The following is a 23,160-nucleotide window of genomic DNA, read 5'->3' as shown; positions in this document are numbered from 1 at the left end:
TAAAATTGTTACCTATATATTAGTATATACGCTAAATAAAAATTGGAAGGGTACGCATGAAAATGTAAACAGTGCTTATCCTTTGGTATCAGAACTACAGAGAATTTTTATCTTTTTCGATTTGTCTTTTTATACTTAGTTTATAACAAACAGAAACACAAACTACTTTTGTAATGGAGGGAGAATGCTGTCTTTTATACATATGCCCACGGTCTCGGTTTACCAGATTCTAGCAATACAGCAGAGAGAAAGTCAGCCCATGTTCAACTCCCATGTAAAGCACATCTGTCCATGTGAGTACCACATCCGGGCCCGCGTGACCTGCGAGCACTCACACGGGCGATGCAGTAGTCCCTGGGGTTCTCCTTCTCCAGGCCGTACTTCTCCAAGGCTTCGGCCACAGCAAAGTCCGCAGGGTCTGTAGTGGACAGCAGGATCGTCTTGTAGGGAATATTTGGTTTTAAACTATCTGCGTAAATTCTCAATGTTCCACCTGAAAAAAAAAGTTTGACATCTTTAAACACAACTTTTATTTTACTCCAACAACAGAGAGTGGTACACAAATTCCAGCCCCACTTCCTGTTAAACAACACACACGGCAGGGCCATGCTGGCCCAGTGACCCTTAGCCACAGAGAACGAGAAACAGTTCTGCGTGGTAAGGCTGCGTGTGTCCTCTCCTCGAGCCCACGCTGCTTCCATATCTGCTCTCGGTAAAGGACGGAAAGGAGCATCCTGAGCGCTGCCCCTTCTCCACCTGCTTTCCTACATCGTCACCTGCACCAAGCTAGACACCGACCTTCCCCAGTTCCTCGACTTCCTGACCAACAATCTGAAACTTATCCCTTCTACCTGCGAACTCATTTGGGAGGAAAAACTGTGAACTAGAGCAGAGCAATTTGGATACCCGGAGGTTTTCTTCTTTGTATGTTTCTCTTTAATGGACTCTTTTACATGTTGTATTATTGCTTTTTTGGTGTCATAATTTGCTTTCTACTTACAAGATTTTTAAGCCCTACAATTTTAAGTCTAAATAAAAGACTCCCACCTTTAAGTTAAAGACTGAGAATAAAGATCTGTGCACCTCAACTCAAACTCTAAACTTCTGTGACTCCCGCATCTGCTAAATTCTAATGCAGTTATTCTGGCTACTGAATGCTTCTTACACTCTTTGCACACAAGTCTGGTACACACTGCATCATGACAACCTGACAACAATAAAATAATTCTGGTCTCCTAAGATAATCAGCAAGTCCAAGCTAGCATTAGAATGCAGACTTGCTGACATAGGCCAGGAGGCAAGCTATCTACAGACTCACAGGGACGAAGCCCCCCCCCGGCTCAACAATAAGGACAGAGCCTGGACCGGTCACTGTCACAGGCTCTCAACAGCTTGTAAAGGGTAGAAATTAAGGGGAGAAAACTAACAAGAAGGAGAAGTAAAAACTGTAGATCCTTTAGAATGAGTCTGAACTTCAACGGCTGCTAGTTTAACACAAGTAGATACAGACCAATGTATGTAGACCCACAGTATCCACAAAACCTACAAGAAACACAAAAACTCCAAAGAAGGAAACACAAGAATACCACTAAAGAAAATCAACAAAATACAAGGGAAGGAACAAAGAAACGAGCGGAGGAAAACTACGTACACTAGCAGAAAACAAGTAATAACATGGCAGTAAGTACACAGCTATCAGGAATTACTTCAAATGTCAACAGACTAAACGTTACAAGAAAAAAACACAGGACGGCTGACTAGATAAAAAAAAGAACCATCTACATGCTGCTTATAAGAAACTTCCTTCAGAGCTAAAGACACAAACCAACTGAAAGTGAGGGTTAGGGTTAGGGTTAGAAAAAGACAATCCATGCAAACAAACGACAAGAAAGTAGGGGCAGCAATAATGATAAAGGGATACAAATACAAGATGCTGATACACTCATTCACACGCATGTGCCTGTATGTGAACCCCTGACTGTATGAAGCTGATCTGAACAGGCATGGGGAGAGGGCCTGACGGTAACACAACAGCACCAGGGAGCCTAACACCCAACTCATCCAGGGACAGGTCAACAGACAGACAAATGGATACAGTCTGATTTAAGAGGTTTTTACTGTAAAAGCATAATACCACAGAATCAGCACAACAGAAACAGACGTCTCCTTAATCTCTGAGAAGGGAGAGACAGGCGAGAAGCTAACATTTTAAAACTCCTGCTGGCAACTATAACCCGTCTACATAAATACACGTTTAAAGCTAAGAGAGGATCGCTCCCCTTTTGGGGAGATGTACAAAGCATGGCCCACAGAGCAGAAGGATCCAGGGCAGCACACACGGCTCCCAAGGCTGTTCACAGGAAGCTGAAGTGGAAGGGCTGACCCCACGGGCATTCTGAAGTCACTCACACTTGGGAGGCATCTGAGTGCTAAAAATACTCTCCAAGGTGCAGAGACAGAGGCTGCTGCAAGTGACGGCTTCTGACCCGCTGTGAAGGGAGCCGGACAGTGTGTGTGAGCTCCTCCTGAGAACCTGGGGGACCCCCTGAGGCTAAGAGAACGGCAGAACGACAGACTCTGCATTACTCTCTTCCCACCCTGACATCACACCAACCCAGCAGACAGGAGATTAAAGGGATACATTTCTCTAGGTTACTTATTAGACACAAACCGACAGAACACTTCAACTTACTCTATTTAACTGCCTCAGTATTAACACAAACGGCTCTCGTACCAACACTCTGGTTTCTCAGGGCTTCCTGGAAGGTTGCACAGGTTCCCTGGACCGCAACCATCCCTTGAGCAGACAAGCCCTCCTCTCCTGGATGTTTGCCGTTTCTCCTCACCCTCCAGAGGTTTATCCTGTTTCCTCTGTCTGCTCCTCAACAACGGCCTTCATTCCAGGTCTGTATTACCTGCAGCAAGTGTCTTCCATGCCCAGTGACACCGCTGACTGGTTCTCAGTCACCAGGCTGGCACACAAGTGAATGCGGGCTTCCCCTCCAGACGGCCCTGGACCCCGCAGACCCACAGCCATCCAGCTGAAAACGGTGTCCTCCTGAAGGGCTCCCCTCCTCAGAAGACCCCGCCAGGCGCCGGCTGCCTTCCTTCCTCTGCGGGCGCTTGCCCCTGCTTTCTCTCCTACGGCCCGGCCATGAGCGCCGAGTCCGCCCTCGGGCTGCTCTCGCGGCGGACGCCGGCGCCTGCTTCCAACCGCAGCCCCTCACGTGGACCCTCTGCTCCGCTCTCAGAGCAACCGCCCGGATTTGAGGCGTGGGCTACACTGGACGCTTTCTACTGATAAGCCCCCAGCTTGCACTTTTCCGACATTTTTCCTAAAACGTTTACATTTTTCCTTCCTCATCTTTGTAGTTCCTCTCTTCTTCCTTTTTCAATGCATGTATTTTTAAGTCATTTCAAATCCCTGCTGGAACAAGACAGGATAGGTCTCAAAAGCCATCTATTAAATTATTTATAGAATAAGAGTCTCTCAGCGCCCTAGTTTTTTGTCACCGACACTACAATTCCCCATGAAACACATAATGAAGACTCAGCTCCTAAAGGCCCTAATCGCCACAGGAAAGGCCGACAGCGCCGCCTCCGAAGCACCGCAACGTGCCCCTGTGGGAGAGCCAGGGCCGACGACCCACCAGGACGGGCGCTTTCAGGAAAGGCCGCGTCAGCGACACAGCCTTCCAATACAGAGCCTTTCTCAAACAAACGATTACCTATTATTTCCTAACAAGCGAAACTACTGAGGAACTAACTTGTGACTTTACCACACTTATTCACACACATCAGGCGCGTCACTGGACGGCAGCACTCCCGTCAAGCGCAGCAGCGGGCGCGGCGCGCGTCAGGCGCGTCACTCGACGGCGGCGCACGCGTCAGGGATAAGCGGGCGCGGCGCACGTCAGGCGCATCACTAGACCCCAGCACTCGCGTCAGGCACAGCAGCGGGCGTGGCGAGCACCACTAGACGACGCCGCACATCAGGGGCGTCACTAGACCCCAGCACTCGCGTCAAGCGCAGCAGCAGGCGCGCGCGCGTCACTAGATGACGGCGCGCGCGCGTCACTAGATGACGGCGCGCGCGCGTCACTAGATGACGGCGCGCGCGCGTCACTAGATGACGGCGCACGTCAGGGGCGTCACTAAACGGCAGCGCGCGTCATGCGCGTCCCTAGACGGCAGCACGCGCGTCAGGGAGAAGCGGGTGCGGCGCGGGGCCCGTACCGGAGTCTGGCCGCCCGTCTGAGCTCCGGAACTCCTGCATCCTCCTCTCCAGCTTCTGCTGCCGCCGCCGCTTCATGACCACCTCAGGGTTGGAGATGGTTCGCGTAAAGCTGGTCTCAGGCATGTCTTTGTAGACCTCAGCGGCCAGGCGAGAATTCTCACTGTGGGGAGAGAGGGAGTAGCCAGACACACCAGGTGTTCCATTAGAGACCGGCTCACCGGACTCACACGGCGCGCGTCCTCCAGCCGCTCCCGAACCCTGAGCAGTTCTGCCCTGCCCTGGTCTAATCACGACAGATGAAGTTTCTCTCGGTACAAACTAAACCGCTGAACTAGGCAGAAACTCCTAATTAAAATTTTATAGTTGAGTTTACAGAACTTGAGTATTCATTAATAAAACTAAAAGAAAATACGTTTCAGTTATTTCTACAAGGTTTCTCTATCTCAAAGAGATTAAGTGATACAGCATTGCAACCACAAGAAATAAAGAAATGAATATACTTCAGCAAAAATCTGTCTTCAAATTATGTATGCATGCTCAGTCGCTCACTCATGTCCAACTCTGCGACCCAGTAAGTCTTGAAGAACTCACACGGCGTGATTCTTTAACAACTGAAAGACTGAAAAAGGAAATAGCTCCTGAAGTCCCTACAGTGAGTCAAGTGTATAGAATGATGAGTTGAAAAGTAAATATTTAGGTAAGACCAATATACTTGACTAAATTTTGATAAATATACTTTAAAGATTTCATAAAAATCATAAAATAATTTCATTAAATCAGTTAAGCTCTGAATCTATCAAGTTGAACTTAACTCATTTTAAGTAGCTTACTTTCTTAACACAAGTAATTGATCATCCTGTACACTAAATTAACAGAATGGCTATAGCCTAAGTTTTAAACTCTGCTCTTCCTTGACATTTTTCATGTGAGCAACCTTTGTGTACAAGTTCTTCCTCTTGCATAAATACACTGAGTAGAGCCTTACTATGTAATATACTATACTCAAGAGTTCACGCTCATCACACAGGCATCTCTGCCTAACAGATTAAGACCTAAACCCACTCTGATGCAACCCACAGCGGGCTCCAACCCCACTCTAAAATAAACATCCTTCACTGACAAACGGGCAACATCCTCAAGACACATGGAACACTTAGAATCAATCAAAATATGGGGAAAGACTTGAAGAGGTTGCTGCAGCAGAAGTGCATAAACAGTTCACAAGTGTGCAGAGAAATGGCCATGTTAATGGTAAAGCAAGCTGTGCTGACTGGCGCTCACACACACTGCAGGGACCAGACACTGCTCTGATACACTCGGCAGTCCTAAGGGAGGCAGGGGCCTGCAGGCTGGAGACCCTTGTCTGGCAACACAAGCCTGCCACAGTGTATCTGAGCCATTCTTCTGGAATATTTCCTAAGGAAATATTCAAACAAGTCCTCAAAACTAGAAACAAGGACATTCGCTGGAGTGGATGCGGTCAACACCAAAACGAGGCGGTGGCCCTGGAAAAAGCACTTGATGATGGAATGAACTGACTGAGCTGAACACCAATGAGGCTACACGGAGGCCAGGAGATGCCGTGAAGAGCAGAGGCCAGGTTCTCCTCACGCCTCCCTTCTGTCACCCCCTCGGCTCCGAGATCAGAGGCGAAAGTCCCTTCAGACAGGTGAGCACACCTGTGCGGGGGCCAGTACACAGGAAGGAGAGGGGCTGGGTGGGCCCGATGGCGCCTCTGAGCTGAGACGGGGACACCAGCTTTTCTCACCGGTCTTGCCAACCTCCCATCAGGTGTTAAGCGTATCTGAGGTATCTGAGAAACCACTGCTGCCTTAAGGACTGGAACAGCAGCAAGGGAAGGGAAGGCAGGCAGGGATGATGAGAATCTGACCCCATGGTTCACCGGGAAAGGCAGCCCCGTTCGCGGGTTCCCCACGCTAAGATGAGCAAGCACCGCAGACTGGCAGCGTCAGCAACACACGCTGCTTGGCAGATGCCTGGATCCCCTCAGCACGCGGAGCCAGGGCACGCTGGCCACTGAGATGAAGTCACCCCTCCCCCGTTTATCTGGGAGTTTAAGGAGGCCTGCTGCGTTAAAAACATTTGGCTTAGAACACAAAGAAACAGGAATATCTCCACAATTAACTTACGTGTCATCCCCAGAGAAAGGTCTGTCATCTTTCTCAGACGCCTGTCTCACTGCCTCTTTTTCTCTCTTCTTTTTTTCCTTCTTCTCCTTCTTTGAGAGAGTTCTCTTAAAGTTCTGGATGACGCCTTCTTTTTCCTGCTTTTCAGGTCCGTTACTTTGAGCCTTCTGATAAAAGCGACATTATCACTCCACCACTACGACACAGAATCACACAGAGCCGTCTATGGGGGTCTAACCGCACCTTACACGCTCACAGAGCCACCTATGGGGGTCTAACCGCACCTTACACGCTACAGCCGAAAACAGCCACTGGGGCAGGGAAGGCCTGGGATGGGAGATGGGCTTTGTCTCGACTGTGCCAACAGGTACATGAGTGTGCTGATCCACACTCACACACTCAAGATCTCATTTCACCGAGTGAAAATTTCACCTAAATTCAAACCGATAACCAAGGAAGCAAGCACACAAGAAAACCCAAACCCAGTAAGAAAACTGGGGTGGGAATCACACAAGCTTACTTATCATTTTTAATAAATAAAAATCCAAATAATTAGTAACTTAAATGAATGGAACCTAATGGATATACAGAAATAACCTTTTGAAACATTATCTACTTTATAGATTTCCTTTAACATCAGAAGAAATGTCAAGAATAGCCCTAAAAAATTGGCTTTTATGAAGCAAAGTTTTAAGTATTGTGTTTATGCAAAAACTTCTAATTTCTTTTCCAGATCTTTTTTTTTTTTTTGCTTATTCTTAATTTATACCATGATCTGCCTGAAGAAGACACAGAAACAAATTATTTTTTATATGACTTAATAGGCTGGCTGGTAAAGAATCAAAAAAAATAAGTGATTATTTCATGGGGAAAGAAAACTGCCTTCAGCTGTACCAGCGAGCACCTCTGTCTCCGTGCAAGCTGCCTGGGCCCCGTCCAGTCGCCACGACCCCAGGAAGGGCTCCACTACACACTGAGCGGGACCCGGGCCACCAGAAGGCACACCAGCTGAAATCGTGTGCTTAGTCTCTCAGTCGTGTCTGACTCTTTTCGACTCCGTGGACTGTAGCCAACCAGGCTCCTCTGGCAGAAAAAAGTTATCCATTCTTATTTCGTATATGTTTACCACAAAGGCGACAGGTCCCGGGAGCACAGCTGTGTGTCTGGATTTTCCACATGGGACGCTGACGTCACAGACGCTGAAAACGGCTGCCAGAAGCAAGCAGCGGCCCTCTCCCCAGATCCACTGGGAAAATGAAATGCAGGACTTTTCTCAAAATACCCTTAACCTCTGCCTTTGCTATCACTTGTCAACACTGAATTCTAGCCTGTAAGAGGCCACCCGACTCGAAACAGAATTATAATCATTTTAAAGCTATACCTGTATTTCATAAAGCTCTATCTGTATTTCTTTGCCACATGAAAAGCAGCAGCACAGGAATTCCAGGTGTCCTACGAGCTGAGAAAGTTTTAGACTCACTCTATTACAGCACCCAAAGAAACTCAAGGAAGTTTACGAAATATTAACCTTCCATATGATAATACAAAAAAGGTCTTAAACATGCCTTACTATTAAGCTATATCTCCAAGTTCACAGATAAATAGGTTATTCAAATTTTATTTTCCCTTTTGATTCTTATTAAAACATATTTCAACTTTATAATTTGGGGGAAAAAAACCTGAAGCTAATTCCTTGATCATGAAGTCTCTGACAACAGTTTACATAATTCTTCGAAAAGGAGAGAATAATATTTGGGATTATTTCGTGAAATAGAGGATGAAGCAGGGATAAGCTGGGCTACTCTTACAGTACTTTCCAGGAGGAAGGTAAAAGGGCAGTTTAGGGAGAGAAGCGAAGAGCAGAATGAGCCCCGGGACCCTCGATCAGAGGTGGCCCTGGAACAGCATCAGCGAGACCCCCGATTCTCACCTTTGCAGGAACAGCATCGTTCTCGTTCTTAAGGACAAACCTGCCCTCTCGGTCATCTTTATTCCAGTTCAGCTGCACCACCAGGGGTTTCTCATCTATATCCAATCTTCTTTCTTCTTCACAACATGAAAAGAAAAAAAACAAACAAAAAGCCATGGTTATTTAATGGCACTAGTCAATACAACATTACTACATTCTGATACACAGTAAATTTTATGGACGAAAAATGTCTTGTAACCTTCATTACTTGCTGATAGACTGAATGTAATTTAATTCCTCTCATGTGGAAGTGAGCGTTTCAATGACTAATTCAGGATTTTGGTGCTACTATATGTATACCTATCACGTGTCCAGTGCCAGAGATGGCCAGGCACAACTTCCTGACAACATTTAGAATCTAACCAGGAAAACACGAGAAATACACATGGACTAGGAAAAAAACACACGTAGGGCCTTGCTATATGTTTATTTCTGTAAATCAAGTTCTCTCAGATCCAACTGGAAAACGAGACGTTCCACTGATGGATGAGGCTCTTCTCACCTCAGCGTTACGTGCCGACAGACGTGGCCCTGCCCGGCCAGCACCCGTCCTGGCGTGACCCCTACCCTCCTCCTCCCACCTGTGTCCTGCCTCTGGCTCCAAAACGCTCAGTGCTCTACCCTCACACCCCTCCCGCCAGCAAGCTCCACCCCACCGTTCTCTAGATAAAGGGCTAAGAGTCTACTTCCTTCCTTATTTGAAATCTAAAAAGCTCCTGGCAGCCCCCCAAGGGCCCCCACACCTGACCACATACTAGGAAATGAGAGCTGGCAAAGATTATCCAGGCAAGAGGGCAGCAAAGACGGGCAATCACTGTGGTAAAGGAGGCGGGATCAACCGGACGAATCCAGAAGATTTACAGAGGCCTCAGCAAGCGTCACAGATCAGCAGCAATGTTAACTATCAGAATACAGGACAAACCAACTCTGAAGTATTATTGTATCAACAATACAATAAATCGGAGTCATATATCGGAGATTGGGCCAAGAAGTTTGAAATTCCTGCTTCAAACCAAAATTACCAAGTTGCTCAAGTGGCAAAATTTGCACTGGGTTGAAATCCCTCATAGCACATTTTTAGAGAACGAATATTCAGGACAATTAAGTCTAAACTGTAAAACAGCAAAGAGGGAGCTGCCCTGAAACACATGTGCCAGACAACTGCATGAACATAAATAAGTCAGGGCCCTGCTACAGTCTACATCACGTGTGCCTGACAACTTCATGCAGAAAGAGTCAGGGCCCTGCTACAGTCTACAATCTACATCACGTGTGCCTGACTCCATGCAGAAACAGCCAGGGCCCTGCTACAGTCTACAGTCTACATCACGTGTGCCTGACAACTTCATGCGGAAACAGCCAGGGCCCTGCTACAATCTGCAGTATCCTCTGCTCAAGTTAGAACAGCAAAAGCCTTTAGTTTTACAACTGACTTCACACAAGAAATTCTAATGTGGAAAAGGGCTGCGAGTGGCATTTCCACGGTACTGGGCCAGCGCTCTGTCCCACACGGGCTGAGGTGCCAGGGGCTCACTAGGCACATGTCACCTGTCCAGGGAACACGAGCTGAACCTGCCAGACACGGCAGGAACCACTGGTCCCTGCGAGGCTGAGCACCGTCCCTCCTGTGGGCATCCCATCCATGTCAGGCGGGTTTGCTATGACTGGGAACGGCATGAAATCACCGGTTTTCCTTTTATGTGTACTATTTTCCCAAATAACCAGCAAGCTGTTAAGAACATAAATCCTTATGAACTTGTCTGGATCTACGCAGTAAAATAAAGTGTTAAGTATTTCCTTTGGCCTGGGGATGCCACAAAAAATTCCTGACACACTATGGGCTCTGTGACCCGAAAAAGACTGAGGCCCTGCGCCGAGCCCGCTCCTCTAGGACTCACACCCGCGGCCTCCTCCTCTCTGAGGCCCCGCGCCGGGCCACACGAGGTACAGGACATAGGCAGGCCAGCCTGGCTGAGCGTCACCTAGGGGACAGGGCTGGGGCTGGGGAACAGACACCTGCTTGTTTACACACCTTCCTGGTCACTTCATCCCATACAAGTAACTTATCTTACTTTTTAATTAAAAACAAATCTAGCAACGGAAGTTTAAGGAAAAAATATTCTTAGAAAAAAAAATCAAGCCCATTCCATTTTTAGATCTCAAATCCCAACCGTAGATGTCATTCCAAAGACCTCACGTGGTGCTGTTCAAATGACCAACGGTGCAGAAAGAAGAGTGAAAGGATGAGAAATACTATCCTCCTCTCTGTAAGCTTCGTACGAAGATTCTGAGGTAAAAGGAGAACTCAGCCTCAGAGAAAACATCCAAAATCGGGACTATCCTCTCCTGTCAAATCTAGTCGAGGTACAATGTATGCAGGTGGTGCCCCAGTGAGCTTGAAAGAATGATCCGTTTCAAACAAAGAAAGCTATACTTCGGGAAGAAAACTAAATAAATAATGTTCAAACAGGTTTTGTGGCTAGAACTTAAATAGGTATTAAAATAAGGTTTGTGCTATCTGTAATTCTTTATTTACAACATTAACTGGATTTTGCTATCTTCTTTTTTCTGCAGGTGACTCAGTATTTCCAAAGCACTCATAAACATTTAAACATTTCTACATTCCTAAACAGTTCAGCCTAAACTGCCACATGATATAGGATATTTTCAGAAACTTCAAACCTTAAAACAAGGAGAAGAGCTTCCTGACGACCCCTGTTCTTCCCAAGAACACGGTTCCTGTTCCACAGGACAAAGACGCTACAGCAAGACTGACGGTCCACACTCACAGCAGTGGGCTACTTCCGGCTGTAGCACTACAATCTACAGACAGAGTTACACGAAGTGTTTCTGCGAAATCAGGCAGCCCCGTGTATCATCAAGGTATGTTCCAGACCTGGAGAATTCAATGAAGCACTGCACTCCTCATCTCTGGAGGAGAAGGCAACTCCCCAAACTGCACCCGCGAGGAACCTGCTGGAACACCTCACAGACACTCGAGCGTTGCTCCGTTTCACTGCTCCCTCGGAACAGGACGGGGCAGCGGTGCAGCTGGGCCCCAGGAAAGTGCGCGCCTCGCGCCACGGCCCGCGGCCGCCTGCACACTGACCTCCGCTGACGTGCACCTCGTAGAGCGAGTACTTGGGGGACGACAGCATGCGCATGTCGGGGCGGAACTTCTCAGCCAGCGTCTCCAGCACGTCCTGGGTGGTGGCGGTGCTGGACACCCGGATGCATTTCGTGGCGAAGTTCCCGGCGGCTTTATCTTGAAAATAAAACCTCATCACTCCGTGGAACTCCAAATCCTGAAAGGAGAATGAAATGATACATCTTTGAAAAAACCATAGCCTATAAAAAAAAGGTGTCTTCAAATTTAGTCAAGTGACTTGGGACGAGCTATTTACAGTCTGCCTCCCCCTGCGTGGCTCAAGCGTCAGGTCCGGCTGCAGAGCACCTGTGTCAGCAGCAGCTGCCACTCGGACCGGGGCCCTCAGCTAGGGCCGGGCACCACTTGGTCAAGTCTTTATAACCACCCAGTGAAGCAGATGCTACGATCAAATCCCAGCCTCAAGATCTGGCCACTAAAACTCACAAAGCCTGAGTATCCCGTTCAAGCAGGATCAAAGCAAGTCTAGAATTAAGCCTGGATGCACAGAACTCCGAGGTGCACACCCATCTGACCCTGAGGGCCCATCTGTCCCGAGATTTCAAAGGGGCAACGCTAACCCCAACCCCAGCATGAATGTGAATGAATGGAAACTCCCTTTGGCTGAATGTAATTGTAAGTATTTTCAGTATGAACTACTCGCCCCAGATCAACAGGCACAATGTGGATTTTTCTTAAAATTCTTTGTTTTTTAATAATCTTACTTCCAGAGAAAAGTACAATGGATGCCAACCAAGACTACTTCGCGGGAGGCTGAAGCCCACACACAGGACCTTGGGAGGCTCCCTCCCGGGCTCCTTTGCTTGTTCAATCAATTACAGGTTTTATTTAGGCAACACTCTTGCTGTCACCATAATAACAGGACTCAGGAGTTCACACCCGGGCAGGGGCCTGCTGCAACACAGAGCACCTGTGTTTGTCTGGTGGGTCACACTTTACCAGATGATGCTGTGTACCTCGGGACCCCCTGGACACAGCGCAGCTCCCTGCAGACCTCTGCGGACACTTCCAATCCCGAGGCTCCCTGCACGTCCCAGGCACCAAGAGCGCCTCGGCGGGAGTCCTCAAAGCTCCCGTCACGACACGTGACGTCTTCCCACATCCGCGAGCATCCAGAGCCACCCCCGCCCTAAGGGCAGGCAGGGGAGCCCCCCTCACCCTCCTCCTCACAGAGGTCCCTGCGGCCTCAGAGACCGTCACAGCCACTTCTATCTGCATCCCAACCCGCCAGCCTGCCCTTCCCGGAAAGGCACCCTCCAACGAGTCTTCACCTGAAGGAGAGTAAGGGACAGGGAGTATCAGCACGGGCTTAATGGTCTATTTGAAAATTAAACTGGACAAAGACACCTTTGGGCACATTTCCAGACCCTGGGTTCCTACTGTGTCTGCCCGACTCTGCTGCGGGCCGCCCGCCCCCTGTGTTCCCCCACCCTGGGCTAGGAACGCAAGGATCAGGGCTATGTGGGAAGGACAACCCAAACCACAGATGCCGGGGTGAAGCCAGGCATGGGCGCAGGGTGGCAGCAGAGAAAGCAAGTCAGGAGTTGTCTGTCTGGCCCAGGCCAAGCAGCCAAAAATCAGGCTGATAATCATTTTAAAAGAAACCTCTATATTGATGCTTTTAAAGAAACAATTCTCCAGGCTCGATCAAGCCTAAATAAAGTAGACTATTAAAAACTACCTTTGATTTGATTTGCACTAAATAAGCATTAATAAATAGCAGTTCAACTTGCCGGGTCTCCTTAACATCACACTGGAACATATAAGCAGAGTCACTACTGGGCGAGTCCCTTAGTAAAGGATCACATTAGCTTTCTGCTCAATTATTCAGCCAGTTTCAGCAGGTGTGCATAAGTCTACGGAATTTTATCAAAACTGAGAAGACATAAAATCAAGTTCCTGAACGTTAAATTGGGCAGGCAGTGACCAAGCTAACACCCAATAATAACCGTAACTAACGTATGTCACAGGCCATCATGTGCCAGATACGGACGGTCTTCAGCATTTAATTCCCCAAACTAAGAGGCAGGTGCCACCATCACGCCCACTGCGCAGGGGCACAAAGAAGGTCCGGGGAGGCCAAGCGCGAGCCGCCAGCACACAGCCGCCCGGCGGCCAGCACCCTCCTGGCCACCAGTCCCTCCGGGCCAGCGGCGGGACCCCATCGCCTGTGCTCCGTGGCCGGCGCTGCAGCTCGATGCACAGAAAGGCAGGGCGACCTAACAGACTGGTCACTTGGTTCCTTTCCTCAGGGGTCACTTTTCCCGACAGGAAAACTGCCTTCTTTTTACCTAAAGGTATATCCTCACCTTCAGATACATTCTTCCCTGAGAAACACGATCACCCACGGTCACCACAACAGTAATGAACACTGCTCGGAGTTGGGTTACCACTCTTGAAACAGAAGTGTTCTTGTGTTTATCAGAAGGAATACGAGAAGACCAGAAGAGCGAGCGAGAAGGCTCGTTAAGAAATTGCACACACACAGGGTCAAAACAAGGAGCAGAGACGCACAGGTGGAGGTTTGCTTTTCAGCATTTTGCCAACACCTCATTAGTTAATGAGACTGATGACCAATTGGCCTTCTTACCCGAACCAGGAGAAACTCACCCAGACAACCCCAGATCTCCTGTTCAAGCTACGGAGAACCACCTGCTCTAGAGCTTAAACAGGCTAATAACCAGGCTGTGTTCACATTCTTCTCACTGCTTCCAGCATTCCTAGGAAAACCAGGTCCCAGCCTGTAGCCCAACAACGCTACCTGCAACAGGTAATCACCTTTCCAGTTCCCTGGTTTACAGGACCACGACTTTATCTCATACACACACCTATTCCCAAGGCTGCTGCCTCCAAGACAGCTGTGTGCCTTCAAAACACAAACATTACTGTGCATAAATCTGATGGCCGTTTACTCACACTGTTAAAAACAGCAGTAACATTTGATGCCAACAGTTTAGGTAGAGAATGGACACAACACCTGATCACAGGTTTTTAGAGCCGTATAAATACTATTTTTTAAGCTTGTATAAACCACTTCTTAAACCGTTTTAAACCAGCACTGAAGGACACTTTTTAAGACTATTTGCATTTCATTACCTGTAACTTCCACATGACAGATACTCCCGAAGGCTCAGCACCGTCTGGGGGGGACCTCAGCCCACCCCTCCCGGGGAACGCGCCCCGCTGCACACAACCTGCCCCCGGGGGCCTCACGGCACTGCGCCGCGCGGGCGCTGGGTTTCTACAAGCGGAGGGGTGAGGCCCCCCGGGAGGGTCACATGACAGACGGCCAGCATTTCTCAGCACTAAAGTGTTTTGCAGTGGAGGCAGGTATGCACACTTGCAGCCTGCAGGACTATGCGAACGTGACCATTACTTGCAACCAGAAACCAAGCACAGTGGTGAGCCTGCTGCACGCTCTGGACCGAATCCGCTCATCCGGGGCGAGCCGGGGCCGTCCTCACCCGGGAGCACAATCCACGGCACACGCCTCACAGGTCTGCGTGATCCAGTGGTTCTGGTACGGCTCCTTGTCTGAAAACAAAGGCACGCTCTCTCACACATCCCAGTGCACGCCTTCTAGAGGTGAGCCAACCACTGTTCTCCTAACATCGCCAGAGCCGAGGTGGAGTAAGCTCACTGAACGCGGGAAAAGTCACCTTTCAGGGGAAGATTTCAGAGTTTATACAAGTTCTCTGGTCTAAAAAACCAACCCCAATGCACACACCCCACAGAGAACGCACACAGATCACTGCTTTATGAACTCGAACAAACCACCCTGTATCCAACCATGTGAACGTCATAAGTAAGACAATTCTCTGCCAGAAAACAGCCTGCTGTGAAAACCGATCAGCAAACATGGTCTTCAAAGGCCTCAGTTATGGCCTCAGCACCGTATACTTACAACTGTCAGCTTCCAAGGCAGGTTCCCCGAGCGCTTCGCTGGGAGACGCCAGCGAAAGTGGAAACCTACCCAACCCCTTAGTCAGCGTCACAAGGGGATGAACAGTGACCTTCTCCCCACAGTCCTCTGAGAATCTTTAATCTCTATATTTGAGAAGCTACCACACCATGTGCACTGGAGATGTGAAAGACGGTAACGAAGGATACACTAATTAAACCCAAGTAACAAAAGACAAAAACCACATTTGTGATTAAAGATGATGTCTTGATTTCTGCTGTGACTCTTAAGTACTGCACTTGTACAAACGTGAAGTGCAAATGTACAGGAGGCAAGAAGTGAAGTGAAAGTGAAAGTCACTCACTCGTGTCTGACTCTCTGCGACCCCATGGACTGTACAGTCCATGGACTTCTCCAGGCCAGAACACTGGAGTGGGTAGCCTTTCTCTTCTCCAGGGGATGTTCCCAACCCAGGGATCGAACCCAGGTCTCCCACATTGCGGGTGGATTCTTTTCCAGCTGAGCCACAAGGCAAGTAAAGAAAACACCCTTCAAAAAGCCACCTCTCTAGTCCAGGGGTTCTATCCAATTTTGTCCGGGATCCTGCAGCAGACTGGTGAGGCCTATGCTACTGCTCTCAGAATAAAAATGTGAAATGCATAAAGCACAGAGGATTGCAAAGTGAACAATCACAGTGAAATGCAATCATTAGGGCTTCCCTGGTGGTGCAGTGGTGAGGGACACTGGACAGATCACTGGTCCAGGAAGAGCCTGCAGAGCAACTACGGAGCCCCGGAGCTGCACTCCTGAGCCCTCGCCCCCGGAGCCTGGGAACAGCACTCCTGAGCCCTCACTCTAGAGCTCAGGAGCTGCAACTCCTGAGCCCCCATCCCCGGAGCCTGGGAACAGCACTTCGGAGCCCACACTCTGGAGCCCAGAAGCCACACTCCTGAGCCCACACTCTGGAGCCCGGGAGCCACACTCCTGAGCCCACACTCTGGAGCCCGGGAGCCACACTCCTGAGCCCACACTCTGGAGCCCGGGAGCCACACTCCTGAGCCCACACTCTGGAGCCCGGGAGCCACACTCCTGAGCCCACACTCTGGAGCCCGGGAGCCACACTCCTGAGCCCACACTCTGGAGCCCGGGAGCCACACTCCTGAGCCCTCGCCCCCGGAGCCCGCCATTAAGAGAAGCCTCTGCGATGAGAGGCCTGCAAACCACAGCCAGAGCAGCCCTCACTCGTTGCAACCAGAGAAAAGCCCGGGCAGCAATGCAGACCCAGCGCAGCCGATAAAGAATCTTTTAAAAAGTACAACGATTGAAATATTTTTAAAACCTGTGATAGAATATGAGTGGTCTTTATTAACATATTAAGTAAGGTCTAGACCTTATTTTTGTGCATTAAAAACTTTACAACTTCAATTTTGAAGGAAATAGGAGTATAAACTTGTAAGTGAAGAAAATGCTAAATTTCAGTTACAGGCTAATAAAAATGTATTTACTGAAATTAAGATGTCATTATTTTCTCATCCATGGAATGTATCTATAGCCCTCAAGTAAGAAGGCGTCCCTGGAGCAGCTCCAGAGATGACAAACACGCTCGACAGCTACAAGATACTGCCGTTTACAAAAGCAAAACTCATGTTACTTTGCCAACTGGGCTGAACTTTACCCACGGGCACCCCTGGGCCCGATGCTCAGTCGGTTTGAGCATGACATTCTGCACAGGGGCAGTGCAGACATCCTAGGCCCCGTGCACTCCAGGGTGTAGGTGGGCACAGCGGGCAGGACGGGCCCAGGACTGCAGCTGTGGGCACCCCTGGGCTCCTCAGGAACGGCCGTGCGGTGCCTGGACCACCCCTGGCCTCCACCTACAGGATGCCAGCAGCACTCGCCAGCTGGGAGACCAGGTTGCCTCCAGACTCCGGCCTGGGCCCCCGGTGACAAGCCGGGCCCCCGGCAGCATGGCGTTCCAGTTCCCATCCCTCCAAGCGCCCGCCTTCCTGCGGCATGATCCCACTTCTCTCCTGAACAGATTTCTGCTCCAGCATCCGAGCCGCAGTATCCAGACGTGGTCAGTGAACTCCAGGTGCAAATGGACTGCTAAATCTAACATCACACCTGTGATTAACGCGATTTAAAGTGACCCAGCTTGACGGTGACCACCTAAGACTGCTGACTCACAGGAGGCATCAGTAAAATGACAGTTCTTGAGTCGCTGCCACCTTTGTCCACCTGCAGCCTCGCTCCAGCTCAGCACTAGCCTGCTAAACCATAGACTTGGAGTACAACTAATCACCTGTTCCCGGGCTTTCCCCACCAATCAGAGGTAACGAATCTGTCTGTAAAGCAGGAAACACAGGTTCGATCCCTGGGTCGGGAAGATGCCCTGGAGGAGGGCATGGCTACCCACTCAGTATTCTTGCCTGGGAAATCCCGTGGACAGAGGAGCCTGGCGGGCTGTGGTCCTTGGGGTCACAAAGATGTGACTTGGCACAGCACATCAGCTGTTCCTAATTCATCTCACTGTGCTCAGACCCAGCCCTTCAACTCAACAGCCGGATGAAAGCCGTGATAACGTCCAGACACATCGTGACTAATCCACTTCCCTCATCTACAAAGCTGGTAGCCCACTCTCTCAGGCACACACACAGTGACGTCGCTGCGTCCGCTGAGCCGGGCCGATTCCTGTGAGTGGAACCGCACAGCCTTCCCAGCCCTCACTTCCTTTCAGGCTCACCATAACCAGAGGGCACTTCTAAGAACAGTTTGGGTTCATCTTCACAGCGTTAGTACGCACACTCAGTTCACACACTGCTTTCGAAACCTGTATTATGTAATAAACGTCTTCATGGAAACCCACACTTTAAAAATTATAGATGTCATCATAGGCGATTTAAGAAATGTAAATAAAGTTGACTACATAAAAATAAACTTTCATTTGGGGGAAAAAAAGGCATGCAATAAGTAAAGTCCAAAGACAAGGGACACACTGGGGGAAAAAATATTTCCAACTTACATGAAAGAATGAAATATAAGATATATAGAGTCTCTAAAATATGAGAAGAAAAAAAAACCCACTTTAACATGAATTAAAAAAACCTCATGTTCACCAAGTGAACATGACTCAAATAGGAAAAAGGATGAACCACCTCCTTAAAGACAAAATAACTGTAAAACTTGAAAATAAGATCACATTTCTCAATCAAAGTGGTAAAAGTCTAAGAACCCCTCTACTTGTGGGGCGGATACAAGACGCATGTCGACGGTGCAGACCTGGGGCAGCGCTCGGCAAAACCAGCCGCACGGGGCACAGAGTGTCCCCTTCGGTGGGTGTGTCCCGGAGACACGCCGGCAAAGGCGTGCACTGCAGCGCCGGTGATAACAGCAAAGTTCTGGAAAAGACGCGGTGAGGGACGCCGGTTCAGTAAGCTCTGGTCCCTTCACGTAACGGAATGAAACGCTGCCACTACGCCGTGACGCAGCACGGAACACAAGTACCCGTTTCCGTGGACGCAGGACACAACCGTGTGTGCGCCAGTCAGTTCCTTTCACGTGACGCCTGACCACACCTGCAGAAGGAAACCCTCCCTAAAATGGACAAACCAAAACGCTTCCTCGACAGGGAAGATCCCCTGCAGAAGGGAATGCCAACCCACCCAGTTCTTGCCTGGGAAATCCCACGGACAGAGGCGCCTGGCGGGCTACAGTCTAGAGGGTCGCAGAGAGTCACAACTTAGCAACTCAGTAACCACAGCTCTTGTCACTCAAGAAGTCTCAAAGCAAAAGACAAGATGTAAAGTTAAGCGTCTCTAGCACCGAGACTGCTGTCTCTCAACCCTTTTCTCCACTAGAAAGAACCAAGGATCCCTGGAGAAATGGTCTAATCCAGGTATGGTCAGAAAATGGACAAGATGAGTTTGGGACACCTTATTACACCAGAAAACAAAGAAGTTTAAAAAGAAAAAGAAAAACCGTCTAGCCACCAAAAGGTGCACCTGGCCAAATCTGGACAATTTGATTACTAGCAGCAATAATGACTGCAAGTGACGAGACAGAGAAGCCATGAAAACTCCCAACTGCGCAGCGAAGTAAAGAGCAGGGAGAACGCCAAAGCCAAGGTCAGTGTCACCGCCGCAGGCCACTACACCAACCGAGTCGGAAAACAAGCAGCTCAACTCAGAGAGCGCGGGATTCACTGTCCTCCTGCAGCTCAGACAAGGAAGACAGGCTTTTAAACCTCCAGCCAGTCACCGTGAAACAAACGACAGAACTGGGAAATCAGGATTTTTTCAACCCTTACTTGTCGGGCGAGGACTGGCAGGGCCCCAGCCAGGAGGCAGAGGCCGCCACCCGGCCCCGAAGGTGCGGCGGGCGGGCTGTCGGGGCCGCCGCCTCCGCCCCCAGCTCAGGGCCGGCCCCCGAGGCCCTCCTGGACCTGCGTGTGGACCTCAGCTCCATCACGGCTCCAAAGCTACAGAAACAGTCACTCCCCACCGCCGCTGGAAGTGACTGGAAGTTTTGGACAGTGAACTTCAGAAACGGGATTATGAATGTACGGTGTTCTACTCTGTGAATCTTGGTATTTTGCTCCTTTCGTATGATGCATATACAGTACTAATATGCTCAGTTGTTTTTTGCCTTTTTTTTTTGGCTGGAGATACTTTTCAAACTATTTTCTCGTGTTTAAGTATACGAGCACTTGAGAATTTTTAGATGGGAAGTGATGAAATGTCTTCTCTCAGATAACCATGTCCCTAAACTCAGCTTCAATAATAAAATAAGGAAATTTTCTTTTAAAACCTGTTTCTTATATCTGCGCTGAGTGTGAAGTATGTGAAATATTGAGAAGTTTCTAAGTCTGAACAAGGGTAATGCACCATACAACTATATGCAGAAATTGGTAGACTATCATTTACTGTATTTACATAACTTCCAAGTAAATACTCAGCTGCAACAACTGATTCAAAGAAGCTTTGTACAATGTACAATTGAAGTGCTACCATCTGAATCTCTATAGTATACTAAAAATTGAATTCACAGTACTCAACCTGTTCTATTAAAAAAAAAAAAACTCAAGAAACTTATCTAAATGAAAAAATTATCTTCAAATCTTCACTGTCGTACACTGCATTAGTAACCAAATACACTTTGAAACGGTTTTTGAGTCCTTTCCATATTTTGAGGCCTTTCATATCCTTTATGAGACACTTGAAAGGGGGTTGGGTGGGGGGAGAGAAGTTAGAAACAAAATAATCTGGGGGCAGAGGGTGCAAGAGCAGTGATGTGAACACGATCGCCTTCCGGCTGGGGTTTCACAGAGAAATTGGCACCGAGCTTCACTTCTCTGCCTGGTTTGATGGGGGCTCCCGAGCCGCATTCTTGGTGCCAAGCGGGACGTGCGGACCGCACTTCCTGCCTCACTCTGCCTTATCAGGTGAGCACAGCAGATCGGAATGCCGCCTGGTAGCAGGCGAGAGCGAGCCAAGGTGAGCTGCTCAGAGCAGCACGCAGACTTCAGAAAGGGCCGCACGGTTCGGGAGGATGTTTGGCAGCACTGACGCAGAAAGGCACCCAGGAGGGCAGAGCGACAGAGGCAAGACCAACTCCCTGTTCCGCTGGGTTTCCTCGGCGAAACCACACAGGAGAACGTTCGAGAACAGCAGCAACCGCCAGAGTGGACTGTCCTGCTCACCAAAATAACACTTCTATTCCAGAATTTTCCATACTGAAGTAAGTATTACAAATATGTGGGGTATTTAACTATAACGTATTCGTGTATGGGCTAAAAAAAAAGTACATTCTGTAATAAATTCTTTAGATAACTAATGGAATATGTCATAGGCATGAACTCAAAGACAAAGAAACAGAAATACGATGATGAAAGAAAAAAGTGTTAGGTTCCATAAAATGAAAACCTCAAAAACCACTGATTTGTTTTTATATATAAAGTTACACTATATCTTTTAAAGAAGATATTACCATTTCTAGACAAAATCAGAAACAGTAACAAGATTTTTTTTTTTCAGCTTAAAGAGATATGCAAAGCAGAATCAACCTTAAACGAGCAATACTAATCCAGAACGTGGTGCTGGGGACCTCCCCTCCCCTACAAAGCACCTCAACTGACACAGGGCTGAGCCAACAGATCTGAGCTTGTCCTGCGATGAACAAGGACGACCTTCTGCTGGAGCAGACAAAGCGAAACACGGGAGAGGAGAAAAGGCACAGCTAATAACGACAATAGGACAGCAACAGGTATCCATCCTCAAGAAGCATCAACAGAGCAGAAGGAAGCACCACCCGGAGCCAAGCGCTTTCTACACACGTCTGCTGCACTTCTAGACACGGCCCTGTCTACAGACCCTCAGCTGAGCCCAGGACACAGCACGTCCAGCCACAGCCCTACAGGGCGGGCACCTCTGTCTACAGACCCTCAGCTGAGCCCAGAACCACAGCACATCCAGCCACAGCCCTACAGGGCGGGCACCTCTGTCTGCAGACCCTCAGCTGAGCCCAGAACCACAGCACTTCCACACACGACCCTACAGGGCGGGCACCTCTGTCTACAGACCCTCAACTGAGCCCAGAACCACAGCACTTCCAGCCACAGCCCTACAGGGCGGGCACCTCTGTCTACAGACCCTCAGCTGAGCCCAGAACCACAGCATGTCCAGCCACAGCCCTACAGGGCGGGCACCTCTGTCTACAGACCCTCAGCTGAGCCCAGAACCGGTAAGCTGCCTGACCCCGACCACACAGCAGCACCCTAGGGTCAGAAGGCGGATGAGACAAGAAGCTGCACTTCTTTCTCCCCACGAAGCGAAGTTGCCTCTCACCTGTTACCCTGTTGTGAAGAAAGGCTGTAGCCTTCCCACACCCAGTCACACACAGACTGCACAGCCAGTCAGCATCCCACTAGTGGACAGGTAACACAGCCAGCACTCTAACACACACAGAGCGTACAGAAGGGAAAGCCCGGAAAACCCGCACTGAGGCTGTAAAAGGGGGTGGGGAGTCCCACGGGCAAAGGCACTCCAGGTACAGTGAACACCTACGGGCACAAGTTAACTGTAAACCCTTCAGATGGAGCGCTGAGCATATCCCTGAAACAAGAGAGAAAAGCTATAAAAACGCAAGTCGAAGGAGAAGACCGAGAAACCCAGCTACATTTTAAGGCTTTAAGTCTGTGACAAAACACTGTAATAGACAAAAAAAAGATGAACTGAAACATACTTGCAACATACACATAAAAGATTAGTATTCAGAGTTTACAAAGATTTCCTACAAATCAAGTAGAAAAGGACAAACAGTTCATGGAAAAAAACACGGACAAAATGTGTAAGTAGGCGATTCAAAGAGAAAACCAGAAGGACCACACACACAAGAAAACACGCTCACTCACTGAAACCAGGTTAATAATATTAGTCATGATTCTAGCTTATCAAAAGAAATCTGAATATCCCGAGGATGCGGGGACGTCTGAGGTCTGGACCGTAAACTGGCAAACCCATCTCAAGATCAATGTGGCAGAATGTGCGTCTGGCCTCTGACGGAGAAATCACATGTCTAGGTGTCCTCCTGAACACCGCCCCGGCCCAGAAGACAGGGACGAGGGCGCCCTGGAAAGCCTGCTCTGTAACAGGGACGACGCTGCACAGCTTGGCCGTCCCGATGCAGGAGCGGAGATGCGGGGCAGGGCGGCCATGCAACCGCTGCAACACTTGAAGCTCTGCC

At 49.0% G+C, this 23,160-nt stretch overlaps 1 protein-coding gene across 21 annotated transcripts in view; it reads right to left on the bottom strand.

Moving 5' to 3' along the window:
* The window catches only part of AFDN (afadin, adherens junction formation factor), a 112,836-nt gene that overhangs the window by 67,826 nt on the left and 21,850 nt on the right, over positions 1–23,160 (bottom strand). For 11 of the 21 annotated variants that reach the window (XM_086318718.1, XM_086318722.1, XM_086318725.1 and 8 more), the window contains exons 2-6: positions 11,463–11,658; positions 8,315–8,430; positions 6,388–6,551; positions 4,237–4,397; positions 336–493 (exon numbers count right to left, since the gene is read on the bottom strand). In XM_086318718.1, coding sequence (XP_086174844.1) covers positions 336–493; positions 4,237–4,397; positions 6,388–6,551; positions 8,315–8,430; positions 11,463–11,658 — 795 coding nt within the window. The remainder of the gene's footprint in view (positions 1–335; positions 494–4,236; positions 4,398–6,387; positions 6,552–8,314; positions 8,431–11,462; positions 11,659–23,160) is intronic. The other 10 variants (XM_086318719.1, XM_086318729.1, XM_086318742.1 and 7 more) reach the window with 3 other exon arrangements.

The sequence above is a fragment of the Bos grunniens genome, chromosome 9 (genome assembly GCF_055505025.1).
Source record: "Bos grunniens cultivar Pamir isolate PY7600 chromosome 9, Bosgru_T2T1.0, whole genome shotgun sequence".
NCBI classification, from domain to species: Eukaryota; Metazoa; Chordata; class Mammalia; order Artiodactyla; family Bovidae; genus Bos; species Bos grunniens.
The sequence above is the reverse complement of the archived record's forward strand: the minus strand, read 5'-3'. Positions and strand labels throughout refer to the sequence as shown.